The sequence below is a fragment of the Chlamydotis macqueenii genome, chromosome 11 (genome assembly GCF_036417535.1).
Source record: "Chlamydotis macqueenii isolate bChlMac1 chromosome 11, bChlMac1.mat, whole genome shotgun sequence".
NCBI classification, from domain to species: Eukaryota; Metazoa; Chordata; class Aves; order Otidiformes; family Otididae; genus Chlamydotis; species Chlamydotis macqueenii.
This window is the reverse complement of record NC_141566.1, coordinates 15338801-15356635: the sequence shown is the minus strand read 5'-3', so window position 1 is coordinate 15356635 and position 17835 is coordinate 15338801. Positions and strand designations below refer to the sequence as shown.

The 17835-nt window shown below is 38.2% G+C and overlaps 1 protein-coding gene across 1 annotated transcript; it reads right to left on the bottom strand.

Annotated features, from left to right (window-relative positions):
- Positions 1–427: 427 nt before the first annotated feature.
- Positions 428–15870, bottom strand: HTATSF1 (HIV-1 Tat specific factor 1). Its single transcript, XM_086756267.1, has 9 exons — positions 15515–15870; positions 11472–11676; positions 11099–11146; positions 9396–9550; positions 8194–8357; positions 6477–6576; positions 5883–5972; positions 5253–5390; positions 428–4851 (listed from the first exon to the last, which is right to left on the bottom strand). Exons 1-9 carry the CDS (start codon positions 15686–15688, stop codon positions 4567–4569), a joined length of 1359 nt encoding a protein of 452 aa, XP_086612393.1. The 5' UTR covers positions 15689–15870; the 3' UTR covers positions 428–4566.
- Positions 15871–17835: the final 1965 nt, after the last annotated feature.

Genomic DNA, 17835 nt, shown 5'->3' with positions numbered 1-17835 from the left:
AAGCCTGAGACAAAATCCACAAAGAGGGAACAAATACCATGTCCTGCTGTGAACACTTACAGTTCTAGCAATGTCTACTGGACTCCACTTGGAAAGTTCTGGCATGTTAACACATACGCTTCATAAATTGAAGTCACTGTGCCCCAAATGCTACGGTATCTTTTACTGAGGAAAAAAAAGTAAGACAAATACATTATCTCAAAACTAATCAGAAAAGACTTGTTTTGTTCACGAGTTTGTTTATTAAAAAGGTAGTATAAAACACAACCCCTTTAAGAAACAAAATTGAAGACAATCAAGGGATTCTCAGATGCTGTCACAGGTCTAGATATTATTCAAATATGATTATTTTTTCAATTTGATTTTCTAAAGGATAAATGAAAATGATCAATTCAACTTATTGAAAGAAAATAACCTGTCAGAAAAATTCCAAGTCAACTTACTGAAAAATTTAATCTAACAATTTCATATTACAGAATGAGCAAAAACCAATTTGCTGCAAAAGATTCCATAATTCTACAAATATTTTACAGAACTTTCAGAGTATCCTGACAGTAAGACTTCAAGCCTTGTATAATGAGCACTAAAATACACACAAGTCAAATCAATACAAGTACACAACTTACATAATTCATTTATCATACTGCAGTATGTTTCCTCAAATTCAGAAATAAAACCAAGAATTTAAAATCCAATTAAAATCTACAGGTATGTTTTTTTTTTTCTTTAAAAAATTTGGTTAGGTTATATAGTTCAAGAATTCAGAGTATGGATATTGACTTTATTCGTAAATTTAAAGGTAAGTTTGGGTTTCTATACCTTTAAGTTTTCTTACGGGAATTAAGCTAAGTATTTGTAACTGTAAATAGATTAACCTGAACTGAATAATGTCTAGAACATGTTTTAGCTAAAAATGCACTGCATTTAACACACTAATGATTTTAAGTGAATTGCAATCCTTATACAAAATGTAAGTTGTACGAGGGACTGAAATTCAATTAAAGTAATCAAAAAGAGTCAGCAGGAGAAACGGATAAACATTTTGATGCAAAATGAAACTAATTCTCTCTTTACAGTTGTATATGAACATTCGAGAACCTGTTACAACTTACGTGCCTTTTGGGGCTTTTTGTTTCCAGATGTCTACCTTGGCCACGCTCCTCAAACCATGTAATCTCTGACGAATGCTTGTAACTCCGTACAGTTACCTTGCCAGTAAACCACTAAACAGCATTTGATTGTAAAGCAAAATACCAATAAGTCTCAAAGCTAAGCAAATGATTTTGTACTGCACAGTTAAGAAAGCAATTACCTACGCTGAATTATGCTGAAGTACCAGTTAGTCAATGCTCTTTTACTTAAGCGGCTTCACATTCACCTTGTCACACTGTGCAAATTAGTAGAAACAGCTATTTCTCTAGTTCAAAATTCAGTAACAATGATTATCCACAAGTTGTTTTAATCTGCTGCTAGTAATTGTTTTTATAATATATGGAAGGAAGGAGACAGTTTTCCTTAAAATGAACCTCTCACCAAAAGGCCAGGGATGAAGGAACGTGCAGTATATTGGAACACTTGTATGGAACTCAAGAACAATCAGAAATTGAACAAGAAGTTTGACTTTGTCTCTTCTAATGAGCAAGACAAGTCATTAGAGAGCACTTTTAATTACAGAACAAATATAGTGAAAATTGCATTGGGTTTTAACTTCTTACCAATTGATTTCTGATGCTGCTCAGTCAGAAAAAATCTCAGTTTAAAAAGCAACTCATCTTGTTCAGCTTCAGATTTTTTTTAAAATTTGGTGTTAAAATACTACTGCTCTATCTTACCAGATTTTCATAATCACATTTCAAAACAGTAATTTTAACTTTTGTGAAAAATTATTTATGTTCAGATTAATTTATAAAAATTTGCATAACTTAAAAAAAATGAAAACATCAAAATAATTTGGTCTCAATGAAAATCTGCTGAAAAGAGTCACAGCTGCATTAACCTATCCATAGACCATTAAATACCTCAATAACTCAATGAATAGTTTATAAAAATATATTTTTACATTTTACTGGGGAATAACAGAGGTAGACAAAATGAAAACACCAGTTTGAGTGTATTGCCGCGCTTCAGAACAACATATTTGCATGGAAAAACAGCTTTTATTTTCTTAAGAATCCTAGTTAATAAGAAAGCCAGTAAAGCATTTGGTCTCAGTCTTTGTCGGTGCTCTACTTCAGTGTGAAGTCTAAAGGAAAAGGTAAAGAGACTAACATCACGTTTGACTTTTGAAGCAAGCCAATCAAAACTTGTACATCAACTGGAGAGAGGAAGGTCACTGCACATACAATGATTCTTTATTTTCCAGTGTCTTTTTTCAAACACTAACACTAACCTCATTTTTTATATCTGATACCATGATAAGACATCATAGAACTGTACAATATTTATACATTTGTCAATAGTTTTCCTATATCAGCTGCAATTCCACTGTAAAACAAGTGATTTAACTGTGCAGAGTGTTATATGACTAGGCTCTCTTAAAAAAAAAAACCAACCCAAAACAACACTAACAAAACACAACAGTCTAACAGATCTAAAGCCTGGAGTCTAGAAGCTGGAAGATAAAAGAAGCACTGAAAGCAAACCCACCACACTAAATTACACTATTCATATGCCAAACCTTTCAGCCCTCAAAGGTCTGTGGTGCTTATTACCAGTAAAAATAAGGCAGAATCAACACAACCCAAAGATGTAATATGAATATGCCACTACGTGCAGCCACAAACCAGGCAGTATTTCAGATTTCCTGAACTTTTCAAACACCTGTTTCGCCAAAACGTACAATTTGCACACTTGTAAAGACGAGAAAAAGGTTGTTCTTAGCTGGCAAGTTACAGCTCTTCTTTATAATACAACTCTCAAAATTGGAAATTTATCATGCCAGCTTATGATGAGCCCCCCGACTTTTCAACTCTGAATTCAAATATCATCTCTGTTGTAAGATCAGATATTTTCTCACAAGAAGATATAATTTTTAACCACAATGGAAATGTTAACTTAGATAATGTATCGATTACATCTTAAAGAAACCAAAACAAAATAAGCTTAGAATACCACATAGACTTCTGGAAAAAAATATATATGGTAATCTCAGAGCACGAAGTTTGAAAATACCCATTTTCAGAGTATTCTGAATACTTCAGGATGGAAATACAAGAATTAGCTTCTATGGTTTCTTGCAATCCATAATGAGTAAAAAAAAAAAAAAAAAAACAATTAAAAAAATCAGATCCTCCTTACAAATGTGCACTAGTAACCATCCACATAAACAGTGTGCTATGAATTTAGCACAAATACTTTAATTGTTTAGCGTCTAAATCCACATTCTTCAATCCTTAGGTATCAAAATAATGGTACTGTAAATTAAGAATGACTATGTCCAAAACAGCTCCCCTAAAGTTATTTTGAAAGCCTGCCACTTATTAAGATATTTAAGTTAGAATGTTTTCTAAATCCTTGCTTTTGGAAATATTTCTAAGAGGGCTAGCATTTGTTTTTCCATATAGAATACTTTATGCTTTCAAATAATGCTATTTTAACTTTTGCACAAGAAACTGTAGTTCAAGTTGCCAAAAGCCTTTAAACTTTGTGAAATATGGGAGATCCTCCCCACTTTCAAGAGCACATAAGGCTAAACTAACATGTTGAAGAGAACTTACACTCATCATTCTAACAAAGTTAAAACAAAAACCTTTACTGTAATATTAAAGCAAAAACTAAACAAAGCCAACTCATCCATCAAAAGCCTATTTTGCATACAGACCAGAGCTTAAGATCAGTCTTATTTCATTGTGGCCTAAAATGTGCGTGCTCATGCATTTCTATTCTCCTTGACATAATTCCAGCCTCAACAGAAGATCTAAGCAGGGAAAGAAAAACATGATTTACTGAACGCTGTGATTTAATAACCTATCTCCACTCAGTTTGCCTTATATTGGCTGTAGTAACCTTCTTTGTTTTCCACTTCCTTTAAAATCGCGAGTTGGTACTACTCTTACCATTTGCTACTTAATACATAGCAACATATCCAATGCATTCACCCCATACGTATCACAGCATCTGTTCAACAAGTGATCCAAAGTACTCAGGACAAGAGTAAATTTTAAGGATGAGATACTGAGTTCCAACAGGTACAGGAAAATTAACAGTAAAATCCACAAATCTTGTAACAGCTTTGCATTTCTAAAGTTACATATAGTTACATCAACTTAAGGGTTGGAACATATTCACGCTTACATAATGAAACACTGACAAGCATAGTTAGAACAAAAGAAGTCTGATGAATTTTACTGCATTCTTGGCAACTTGAGTTACTTTACCTGAACAGCCAATTAATACAAACTTTTAGAACCTCATTAAATATGTTTTTAATTAAAACTTCAAAGCACACAGTTGATGACATTCTAATAGGCATATATATTCACATGAACATTGTCTCCAGTCACCCTGAAGAAAGGGACAAACTCAAACATCACCCTAAAAACCATGCTTTGTAAAGCATTAAAGATGTTATGTATCTGCTTCAGTATCACTGCCTGCAAGGCTGCTGTCTGTAGATGGAGCACCATCTTCATTAACGCCCTCACCATTATTCTCCCTCTTACAGGCTTCATCATTTACATCCTCTTTAGATGCGTCAACAACTTTTGAAGGTTGTCTGCCTTCAGGCAGTTTAACACTACTTGTTGCGGAATCTGAATCAGACGTAGTTTGCTGCTCCTTTGCATCAGGATCCTCTAAAAATGATCCCCATACCTTGAGCCTTTCTTCCCTTTCTCTTGCAGTCTCCTCCACCTATTAAAGATATGTTTATACACATAATGTCAAAGTCATACTTGTAAAAACGAGTATTTACACAGATAAACTTATGTGAACATTTATATTGCAGTAGTATCTCAAGACTTCAATAGGCCCTGTTGACTGTGAACTAATGATCTGTACATTCACTGACTAATTCTCTAAGTTTACATCTCCAACACATAATTTTTAACATCAAACAGGTCCTTTAAATTTTCACTAAATTGAGTAATTAAGGATGGTTTTTTTTAAAATATCCTAGCAGTTTTTGAGAAGCAAGATGGGGCAGCAGTAGGCAGGAGAAGGGTATGTGGATGGGAACACAAAGTACTTCTTAAATTAAAACAGATTTACAGTTTGTAAGAAATATTTAATTAAATCGGACCATGAAAAGCTACCTGATAATCCGTTACACCATCCCATGTTTCAGCACTGAGCTGACGTCCACCAAACCACCTTCCATTTAGAGTCAGCTTGCACAGATCAGCTTCTGTTGCTTCTTTAAATGACACAGAAGCCACACCATCAGGGTGTCGCTGTAAGGAGAGACAAATTTCATTGAATTGTTTTCTGAACAGCATATTTATTCCAACATATTTTAGGTTGCCTTACAAAATCAATCAAGACATAGCTCCATCCTGATCGTACATAATCATGTTTGAAAAACTCAATTTGCCAGTTAAACATTTTGTTCTACTTGTACCCAGAACAGACTTTTTGCACACATAAACCAAACTAAATGTTTTAGCTAGTACATCTACAAACAAATGTATTTATAAACTTTCAAACTGGTGACATGTATGTAAGTTATCGGTAAGAGTTAAGAGTTCGCCTTTACATAGGTCGAAATACACAGGCGCTTATAAATTAATTTCCAAAATAGCTGATTCTACAATAGTGGAAGATAAGGTCAAGTAACCACACAAAAGCGAATAAGTGCTCCCCTAATATTTAAAGAATCCTAAATGTTTTGTGTATTTACACATTACATCAATTCTGCCAACACAATCTGTAAAAAAAATACCTACATCAAATATGAGAACCTTCTTTACTTGACCAAACTTTTCACACTCTGTTCGCAGATCTTCTCTGATCTCGTTTAGCACTAACGGATCCTCCTGCAATGCAATCACATAGGTTAACTTAAAGAGAAGCACTTCTCTCAGCTTTATTTTTGCTCAATCTCCAATGGAATACATCTGTCAATCTATTAAAAGTTCATAAGTTAAGTGTTATCACGCTGCATTTTCAAAGCCACTTTGTCAGACAGCCCTTATTTGAATTTAATAAATGCTACTTATTAATAAGGCTATTTTGTGCTGACTTCTCCATTCTAACATAGTTACTGTCTACTCCTCTCTCCATCCCAAAAAGGAATATTGTCAGGATAGACACAATGAAAAAGGCAGACTTGAAAAATAGATACAAACATCTTCGCCTTGCTTTTTGGAAACAGACAAAGGAATTTTAAGCAGATGCTTGGCACAGGAAAAAAACCTGCACAAATAGTAAGTTTAATTTTGTTCTCATCTGCTTAGAATTTTGCTAAAATTCTTATGGCAGAAAGTTCAGACAACGTGAATCACACATCACAATCTACAATAGGAAACTGCATCTTCTACCTCAAAGTCCTTTGGGTGAAACATATTCCTGATAATAACGATGCGTTCATGTCGCATTCGAGTTGCACCATCTTTCTTCTCAGGCCTCCAATCCAGCTGTCTAATGAAATGAAGCAACAGTAAGAAGATATTGTGGCGGCTCTCTTCAGTTTCTACAAGTATTTGTTGAAAAAAAAAATCATTAATTTGGCATTTCTTGCAATACATCAACTGAAACACGTATTTTGACACTAAGAGTTAAGTTACTTTTCTAAAAAATGCAATAATTATCCAGTTTTACCACTACTTCTACAAAGCAGTTGAGATTTTACAGTACTTAAAGTACTTAAATGCTCATAGAGGGAATATAAATTATTTTTAAACTCAAAGCATTTTCTTAAACACTGAAAAAATAATCTTCATGTTTTAACTCCTTCCTAATACCAGCTCAGACACAGGAATCAGCCGCTGCCAAGTACAATAAAAATGTCAATATTTTACAATTTTTTTCTTACTTATTTTGTAAAATAGGAGATCCACTATTCCTTTTCATAAAATTTAACTGCTTTTACTTAAACAAACATGCAAGAACACCAAGTCTTACACTGGCATTGCTGCAAGATGTATTTGTTCCACAGTATACAGAGCCACTGCCACAAACTAGCAATGTAACTTGGGGCACCTGTTCTATGACTTCGCCTTCTCATGAAAAATGTTACTCATTGTAGAAATGCCTACTTCATATCCTATTTCAAAAAAAGGACACATTCACTTACAATTCTAAATTACAAAGAAAAAAAAAAAATCTTGTTTAAGTTCCTTCTTGCATCTGCTACTTCAGCTGAAGAAAACTTGGATTTCCAACGAAGATAGCAGCAAGTAAATGATGCTCTTCAACTCAAAAGGAACACCAACTGAAGTCAGTTTATTCACACAAAATGCTGTTAAATGCAAGTTCATTATTTTCCATACTTCTCTCACCACACTGGAGACTTCTTATAGCAAGAACTGGCAATGTATCTCTGAGGCAGATACATTCCAAGCTACTTTTAACTGACAGGATGTCAAGTAGCCTTTGTTCCCTTTAAAAATGGCAAAATACTTCTGCATTACTATGTAAAAACTTTTAGTGAAAAGCTGCTTTCATTAAAACATTGAGTCCTATATACTCCCACTACTACTTCTTTAATCCGCACCTTCTTGGTTTAAAAATTGTTTTTCTGCTTTTTGAAGTGACAAAAGCAATGAATCTAGGTACAATTAAAAAACAGTTTATTTTATACCAGACAGTGACATCTGGGGGAATCTACAGAGATATTTCAGTATTTGCTCCTACGGAAGCTAGCATCTCTTGACCTTTGCAACCAGTAAAGTATGGTACAAACAATATGGGGGCAGCTAGAGTGTTATTACCTTATAAAAGTAAGTCCTGGTGACAGGACTTGCACGCTCTCACACACTGAGAATAAGTCGTATCTCCCCAGAGTTGTAATATGTTCTTCTATAACTAAAAGGACCTTGGTTCCCTATGTAACTGACACATTAAAATAATACAAAGTAGTTCATTATGTTAACGTTTAACTCCTCCCCTTCAAATGTGTATTATTTAAGCTGTTTCGCTGTCAGGTTAAAACTTCAATTTTTGCGTAACTCTCAGCATTGCATTTGAAAGAAATCAGCGCTTTACTAATAGCACTCAGAATTCAAGCAATGTTTTACGGAAATAAAAAATACAAACTTCTGCTGTTGAGACAACTTCTTCTTGTAGTCTTTACATTTCTTCTTCTTTTTGCTTGCATCATACTCCCCCTTCAGTTGAAACTTTGCAACTTCAACATGCAATTTATAGCCTCTAATTTCTGCCTCATCCAGAAGTCTCACTGCAAGTTGAACTGATTCTCTCTATTTGAAGATAAAACAGAACATAAGCTTTAAAGCATGTGGCATAGTCAAATTATTCCTATAACATTTGAAGTTAAGAATATTGTGCTAAGAATCAATTCCCTGTCACTGAAAACCATAATGCCATAGCTCTTCCAAGTCTCCTGACACACAGTTGGCAATGCTTTCTTTATCAAAGCCCAGTACTTCTCCACCACTGTTATAGCTCCCAGGCTAATGCTCCCAAGAGCAGCCGCATAAAATCTCATTCAAATACATCATAAAGACTAATCTACAATGGTCAAGCAAGCTGATGAACTTAAAAGAGAGAAGAGTAAAATTTCAGGTGGCTGATTTTCTATAAAGCTTGTATCACTTTTCCAAGAACAGTAAATGCTGAGGCTCAAGAAATTTAAAAGTTTTTCCTAAAAGTCCTTTAGAGTAGAGAGTGTCTTTGTACTTGTGGACTAAACTGCCTTAACTACAAAAATTGCAAAACTAGCATAGACTGCAAGGCAGTTGATTTAGTACTGCCTAGTGCAGAATTAGAGCAGACTGCATGAGCAAGCACTAACCTTCCAAATGATTCACAAGTGAAACACATGAAGGAAACAGTACTGCAGCCTAAACTTTTACAGGTTAATATAGAATGTAAGAACAGTTCTGAACCTAACCACTTCTCAGCTAAAATCTGTAAACACAGGACTACAGTATGTTCCTTCCTGTCTTGTTATTTCTGTATTCTTGGCCACACAGTGGTATGTTTCCAAAGTAAAAGGTGAAGAGGTCCCATAATCCCGGCACCAAAGACAGGAACATGTAGAGACATGTCCAGCAAGTATTACAGACCTTTTCAGAGGGAGGGCAGAGACGGGTAAGAGGAAATGAATGAGGTGCACAAGCAGATAAGTGGGTGTTTCTGGGATAAATCTTTAAAACACACACTTGAATTTTAAGTTATACTTTAGGTATTTCAAGAATCTTTTGAATATGATTCTGAAACAACGGCCACAAGTATCTTCAACGGGACAGAACATTGCATTTCAGTGCACCACTGACCTTTAAATAGCAACAGAGGCCATCTCCTTTAAGATTTCCCTCCTTATCTTTGTACAATTTGATTTTGTGTTCTTCTGTCTGAGGATCTCGCATAATGATACCACATTTTGACATGACTTGTATAAATTCATCTTTCGTAATGTCTGGAGGTAAACCTGCAAAATAAATTAAAACAGAAAGCTTGAGGGTGTTCAGTTTTTTAAAAAATCTCATTAGAACAAAGATCCCACAGTGTTTCTTTAAATGAAATATATCAAACTTAAAGACAAAATTCTACATACACCCTAAGAAACCACTGCCCTTGGGACCAATATTTTTTATATTACCTTTTAAACATTACTTCATACCAATATTTTGAAAATCTTTTTATTTTTAATAGGTGTAACATACAGCAACATCTTTGCGCTCCCTAATATGCAGACCCAGACCTTTAGTGCTATACAAGATACTGACACTGCAGCGTACACAATGGCCTACGAGAATGTAACTATCCCGCCCAAGTTTGAAGCTCCACTGCACCTCCAGGGATCAGAGACAAAAAAAACAACCAACCAACGAACCCTATAAACAGATTACTATTTTCTCCACCCACAAATTCAACAGAAAAAGCAATTGATAACATATGAAGTTTCAAAAGTCTGAACTTTGAATTGAAGACAAGAGAAAAAAAAAACAAAATGCAGGAGAAAATTACATGAATGTTCCAAGCGTGTTTGGATTGGATTAAGATTTTTCAGAACTCAAGTGTGTGTGTTTCTGTGACTGCTCAGAACCACCAAATGTACCTTTGTGTATGCACCTAAGGATAGCACCCAGACATCCTAAACAAGTAGGGAAATACCACAATAAATACACAGATAGTTTCATCTGAGCTTCCTCATTACTTGCCCGTTCTATTCTGAGCTTTTTTTCATACTTACTGTTTCCATCTTATCTAGTAATTTACTTACGTATTTATACAATTAAAAAATATTGGAGATTAAAATATTAAGTGACGTGTATATTCAAGTGCACTATCTTATCATAGAATCATAGAATGGTTTGGGTTGGAAAGGACCTTCAAACGCCATCCAGTCCAACCCCCGTGCAAGGAGCAGGGACATCTCCAACCAGATCAGGTTGCTCAGAGCCCCGTCCAACCTGGCCTTGAATGTTTCCAGGGATGGGGCATCCACCACCTCTCTGGGCAACCTGTGCCAAAGTTCCACCACCCTCAGTGTAAAAAATTTTTTGCTAATATCTAATCTAAATCTACCTCCCTCTGTTTTAAAACCATTACTCCTTGTCCTATCACAACAGGCCCTACTGAACAGCCTCTCCCCATCTTTCCTGTAGGCCCCCTTGAGGTACTGGAAGACTGCTATAAGGTCCCCCCGTAGCCTCCTCCTCTCCAGGCTGAACAGCCTTGTTCATAAACTTGTTCTCATCCTATTCCTTAGGAGCTTGCAGAAATTGTTTTTCTTGGCTGTAGTATACTTAAAAAAATTAGTGACTTGGCTGGCACAGCTCACACAATACAGTATTTAAAAGATAAAAGCATGGAATATGTTCCCCATATTACATTCCCGCAGGAGCACAACGTTAAGTAGCTTGCAATTGGCAGACTGAATAGATCATATTAGAAGTCATATACATGAGAGACATGTAACAGTCTCTTTTTACCATCTTTAGTTCAAAGTAGATAAATAAACACTATTACTTACCAGTCACATAAACATTTGTGTTTCTGTCTTCTTCAACATGAAACCATCCTAAGTAAAAAAGAAAGAGATTAAATTCAGTTATGCAAATATATTAAACATGGGAGCATACACTAAGGTTCACTTTCCACCAGATTTCTAAGAATTTTCACTCGTTCGCAAGAAAAGCTCTGAACATGCCTTAATGTGCTTCTTTTCCAAATTGTATAGGGACTTAGGAGGACACCTATGAAATAACATACAACTTTAAAACATTCTGGAAATTTTCAGAACAAACCAGATCTTTGCTGTGCCTGGTAACACTGAACTATTGCCAGTTTCCACTCAGTACCATACCAGTTGCAGCCTACACAGAGGGAAACCATTTGCCACTTACCTGGCTCAAGCTTCCTTTTTTCCGCTTTCTGTTTTGGATCTGTTTGTTGTGGTCCTTTCTCATTTGCTGACGGTTGTGTTCCTGATGTCTTAGAACTTACTGGCTGCTTACTTTCAGTTGCAGTGCCAGAAGCAGATGAACTGTCTGTACCATCTGCATGGAAGCCGTAGTTGGCATGATATGTTGCCAGGAAATCTTCTGTTATCTGAAAAGAAATTAGGAAAAGTAATCCTAAATTCTGAAGAACTACAAATTCAGGTTTGTAAGTGTTTTAATGTTTCTTATATGATGGTCATTTTCCAATCCAGCAACATAGAAAGTTCCAGTATTTTATAATTGTTTTAAATCATCTTTGTAAAGCCATATGCACAAGAACAATCAGTTAAGGCATTACCTGAACTAGACTAACATACTAATTCCATACAGCATGTGAAGTTTTTAAACAAACATTTCACAAGTTCTGCCTTTTTTCAAGCAAAGCTTTCTGCTTTCCACATAAATCAGATCTGGCTGAAGGACAGAAAGCAAGCGCTCCTGACCATGCTGAAGAGATAAAGTGACACTGAAGGTAAGCCAAGAACTTATCCACAGATTATGACTGACATTTGTAGGCATCTGTCTTTTCACAGATGACATATATTTGTGTTGATAAGACAATAGATATTCCACTTAGACAGAGACATATCTTAACACACTGTTTACAAGGCTGTTCACTCTACTTTATGTCCTACTAATAGATAAATAATTAGCTTGCTCTATTCTAGAGAGAGACTATATTTGGATAAAATATAAGATGGGCTAATGCCTACCTTTTAGAGGCCAAAAACAAAACACCCTTACAAATTACATCCAGTATTTCCAGTCAGGGAGATTTTAATACTATCCACTAGTGTTGCACAATAACATGCAAAGAGATAATACATCGTAGCTGATTTTGCTAGCATCACTGCACTATGAAGTATTTTCTGAAGTTACATGTTCTGAAATTATTTATTCCCAAAGCTGAGTCTTAACCTTTCAAAATTTTATCTGACTCTGACCTGTGCTGCACTTGCTTCGTCAGTATTCAAGAAGGCACAAAACTTTATGCCATTCAGCTATTGTAAGAGAGCGGTACAATGGACAGTATTAAGGATCTGATAACACAGTCTCATATCTTCCACAGTGATTTGAAGCTTGATGTTGCAATTTCCAGCTTTTATTATGAAAAATCAGAAATGCAGAATTGACAGTAACAGGCTTGTCATGAACAACCCAAGATGCTGTGGAGTCCCACATAACAAAACTTTAGCATGAAGTAATTTCTACACTAAACAAGATTTGCAACACACCTCCATCAGGAACGTAAGTGGCTGCTCTTACAGACAAGACATAACACAATGTCAAGAGAAGAGAAGAACACAAACACCTTTAAGAAAGAAGAATCTGTGTTCCAATCACATTCATTATATTTGACACTAGCAATCTTAGCAAATCCTTAGTTTCTGTTGATGAAATCCAGAGAATGAAGAAGTTTTTAAACTTTCTGGCAAACAATATTTTTCATTTTCATCAGAGAATCTACTGATAAATTAGTGATTAAACCTGCAACAACTAGTCACCTTCCTCCAGCAGTATTATTTTTCAACTTCAGAGGGAACCGCATTCTCACATAAAGCTGAATTTATTCTTAGCAAATTACCTACCAAGCACTGTCAAATTTTCCCAGTCGATAACTAAGACTTTTTTTCCCATAACACGCTACCATCCTACCATATACACTATTATAACTACTTCACATTAAAATGTGTTTCTGCAAGCATAGAGGAATTTATACAAGAATAAAGGCTTTTATTAGAACTTATGTCATACCATGCCTGCATGAAAAACAAGCACTTGTGGAATTTCTCACTTGGGGCTCTAATCCAGTTCTGGTGAAGAACACCACAGAAAGAGATCAGTTCTGTCTCCACAAGCACACAGTTGTGCAGTTTGGGGCAATTAAGCTTATAGGAAAAGAAACACAATACTACAGGACATGCTAGCATGTCATTAACTACTGGTCACACTGAAATGGAAAGGAATAGATTAACCAAATGAAGAACAGATATCCTACGCTTACAGAAGATGTCCAATGCCTGTCCTTGCCTTCATAGCAAGAGACGAAGGCAGATGAATTCAATGTGCAATTTGGTGCTATGTCTGTGAAGGACTACAAAAAGTTGGTATCCATCAATACAGCAGCATTGAAAGGAAAATCATTAAGTTGCAATCAGTTTTATTAAACACTTGACTGTCTCCCCATTCTTCTGAGGAATGCTGACAGTTAATATCATTAGCTTTCTCCACCGCTTTGAAATGTTTCAGCAGAAGTTCATCTCTATTCCCAAAGCAGAGTAGTCCAATACTAGCCTGTACATGATGATTACTTAGACCAGTCAGAATATTTTAATCTTTTCTCAGAGAAAAGAGACAAGAAATTATATTACTGTTCATGGAGTAGAGAAAGATCCACAACTTCTGGCTCCTGTGGTCTCTCAAATCTATTTTGACAAAATATTCTGTTTAATATTTATCAGCAAAATGAAGTAGCCTGAGATATTATGGTATCTAGCTTGGTGACCTATGTATGGCACAGTGCTTCACAATGATTCTTTACCATCTTCTACTACACACTGCATTTACCAACGAACTTTGCTATTCCTATATAATCTGTCCATTATCTCCTCTCCAAGATAAAAGTTTGAAATAAGAAAGGCATTTAGGAAAGACCAATGCTCTGGAGAAGAAGAGAGAAACTTAGAAGAAGAGGTGAGAAACAGGGGAAAGAACAAGGGGGAAAAATGACAAACCCTTCTAAAAGTTTGTGCTTACTGGATATAGCACTCCACAGGGAGCCAGGGATACTCAGTCCTCCACTGCTCCACTTTGTGAGTCTGGATTTTTCACATGTCTTTACCCCTCCGTAAGCCATCTGCTACATGGACACCTTACTAGGTGTACACACATATAAACTTGGCACTACAGGCTTCATTCTCACTCAGATTCTCTGAATTGCAATGAATTTAGAGTCCCAAGTAAGGAGTGGCAGATTACATTTACCAAGTATATGCTACAAAATGTCTTAATACTTCTAAATTAAGTAATTGCCCTCATTCATTTTTATATAGTAACAAAAGTACTATTTTACTTGCAGATGAGTAGACTGGCTCAACACATTAAATCTACATCGCCTCTCACCTTGAAGAGCCACGTTGGTATTGCAAGCTCATTTTTTTAATACTTAAAATAGTCTAAAAAAAAAAAAAAAAGATGAAAAACTGTAACATATTTTCATTCTGCGGAATGCCTCTAAGCCAAATACACTTAATTTTCAAGTGCATTTCTAAGATCCAAGGAGAGGGAACAGGACATCTTTACACATACATTGTTTTCGGATAATAATAAAAGAGAGGAGAAAGATACAACTCCATTTTCACCTAGACCTCTTAACAGACTAATTCCCTTCTTCATTGCCAACAGAATGACAAAGATCACCGCAGCCACTGCGATAAAGAAACCTAACTTGCCAAAGGCAGTACTGATTCGTTAAGATCCACAAATATAACCGTGACTTCATGCCAGGCCCGAGCAATTCTAGATTCACAGCCAAGGAGAAGAGCCAACCTCCACAACAAAAGAGCAGAAAGCAGCCGGTTAGGTTACAGATGGAGACAATGCCAGCTGCTCTGCTTTTGCCTGAAAAAAAAAAAAAAATAGTGCTTCAGAGCTACATAGATTTTGCAGCAAACATGTCTTTGGCCGAATCCAGACAAGTCAGACACCTCCGCGGGGAAGCCACCCAACATCAACTGTTCTTCATTCTCACCCCTCCTCGGGGAAAAGTTCGGCGTGCCGCGGGAAAGAGCGGCCCCGCGGCGGCGGGCGGGAGGAAGGCGAGGCACCTCGCGAGGCTCCCGCACGGAGCGGCGAGGAGGCCGCTCCTCAACCGGGAAGGGGCGGAGGGGCACCGAGCGGGCCGGCTCGCCCGCCCTGCGGGACTCTGAGGCTCCCCCCGCACCCACCTTGGGGAACCAGGCCTTCTTCTCCCGGTCCCACTCGTAGGCGGCCCCATCGGCCGGATCCACGTAGGTGAAGGGGTCGGACTCGCCCTCGCCACCGGGCTCGGGCTCGGCCTCGGCCTGCTGCTGGAGCTGCAGCTGCTGGTAGAACTCCTCGTTCCCGTCCTCGCCGCTCATCCTGGCCCGTTCGGCGGGGGGGGGGGGGGGGGGGGTAAACACCCGCACCGGGCCTTGGCACCCGGGCCTAGGCACCCGCGCCGCCGCCTGAGGCGCCCGCTCGCCCCGCCCCTCTCGGTGGCGGGGCCGGGAACTGCGCGGGCACGCGCAGCCGGGAGCGGCGGGCGTGGGGCGCGCCTCCCACAGCCAGCGACCACCCCACGGCCCCGCAGCGCGCAGGAGCGGAAGCGGCCCCCTCCCCCGCCCGCGTACGGGTTGGGTTTCTTCGTCGTCCCGCCCCTATCCAGGCCGCAGCCACTGAGCCGCGGGCTGGCTGATCACGTGGAGAGCGGCAGAGCCAATGGAAAGGAGGGCGGGAGGAAGGGAGGGGAGCCCTTCCTGGAGAGGGCTGGGCGGTTGGGGCCGCGGGGGCTCGCGACAGTGGGCGGGGCTTATTTTCCCGCCTCTGGGCGGGCCGAGGCCTGTGGCGATGGCGCAGCTGTAGGGCGGTGGGGCTCAGGCAGGTCTGGGAGAAAAGCAGTCGCTCTCCTCGCCGCTCCATACCGGCCTTTTCCTTTTCCCTCAAGCTGCAGCTTTATTTCACCATAGGCGGGGCCTTGGCATGAAGGTGGCTGGCCGGCACTGAGGCCCTAGGCTTGAAGACCCTTCTGGGCCTGCTGTGCACAGATGGGCCTTGCATGGAGGCTGTTGCAGTTCTACTTACATGATAAAATAGAAGCCTGCTAAGGGACATGAAGCACTGAAAATGCTTCCTCCTGCAATATTTTTACCTATTGTGACTTGGACAACACTGAATTGTGAAGTTGCTGCTGTCAGTTGAGGTGCTGGCTGTTGTCTGTCACTGAATGTCTGTTTTCATATCCTACTAGAGGCAAAGACAAAACAAAAAAAAAAAGGTAGATGACATGAAAATTGCATGCTAAATGTCCAAAAATCACATTGGTCCTTGCTTCTCCCTTGGCACAGGTGTCTGGTGCAAATGGTTTGAACAATTAAGCCTCCTGAGGAGAAGGAGCTGCTGCTGGCGTCTGCCCGGGTGGCACCCGTATCTGCTTCCCGCAGGACCCGGGGGGTGACAGGCTGAGAGTGTGCAGGTATGGCAGCTGCACTCCCTTTGGAAACGGTTGGTACGTTGGTACAATGCAAGCGATGAGGCTTATCTTCAAAATTTTGAATTGGTTTGCATTAATGAAGTATACTATCGTTATTAATCAGTGCAGTACTCTGTGGATACTTAATTATTTAACGTACAGTTTTCTTATTCGAATCAGATCTTTTAGAAGACTTTCATTCAGTGCCATCTACTGGTTTTCACCGTGTAATGCAGAGAGTGTTACATTGAAACTAAATTTAATTGCTAAATTATGTATTTAAAAGTATATTTATTTAGAGGATGAAGAAGCACACTGCTTAGGTTTTGCTTTGCAAAATTTAACCTAGAGGTATAAAACCCAGGTATTACAACAATGCACATGTTTTAAATGAAAATTTAGCTGAACAGCCCCATTGAAGCTGGCAGTGGCTGTTTGCCAGTGGCAAAACAATTTTTCCACTCAGAAATGAACATGATATTCAGTACAGAAGTTTTCTGGAAATGACTATTCCAGGAACAAATATATCTTTACTGTCATACAGACTGGAATGACAGTAAAATCAAAGACACAATCCTGAGCTTCTGAAGGTCTGCAGGGAGAGGCCAACATCAGCTAACTGGGTGGTCAACAGACCATCAGATGAAATTGCTGAGGATATAAATATAGACTTCTAGTAACCTTTGGCTGTTACACAGAGAACATCCAGCCCAGTTAATAACATCTTTCATGCTTCAAGAATTTTCTCTTGGTGGGGCTATGACGATAGTTGTCCCAAGATTGTTTTGTGATCATTTATAAACTGACAGCTTAAGAGACGTTTGTGTTAGCTCTCAAATAGGTATTGGATTTTGGTAAGGAGCATGAGAGGCTTAACGTAAACTGTGCTTACTTACAAAAACTGGAATTGGATCTATGTTTGGAAGTAAGATAATCATAGCTTTAAACATTGTAAGAGTGATACCATTTAAGCCTTAAAGTGCTTATTTGATTTTGGCAGTTTTTAACATTCATAACCTGAGTAAATGTGGTGAGCTCTGTGCCCACGCAGTACAA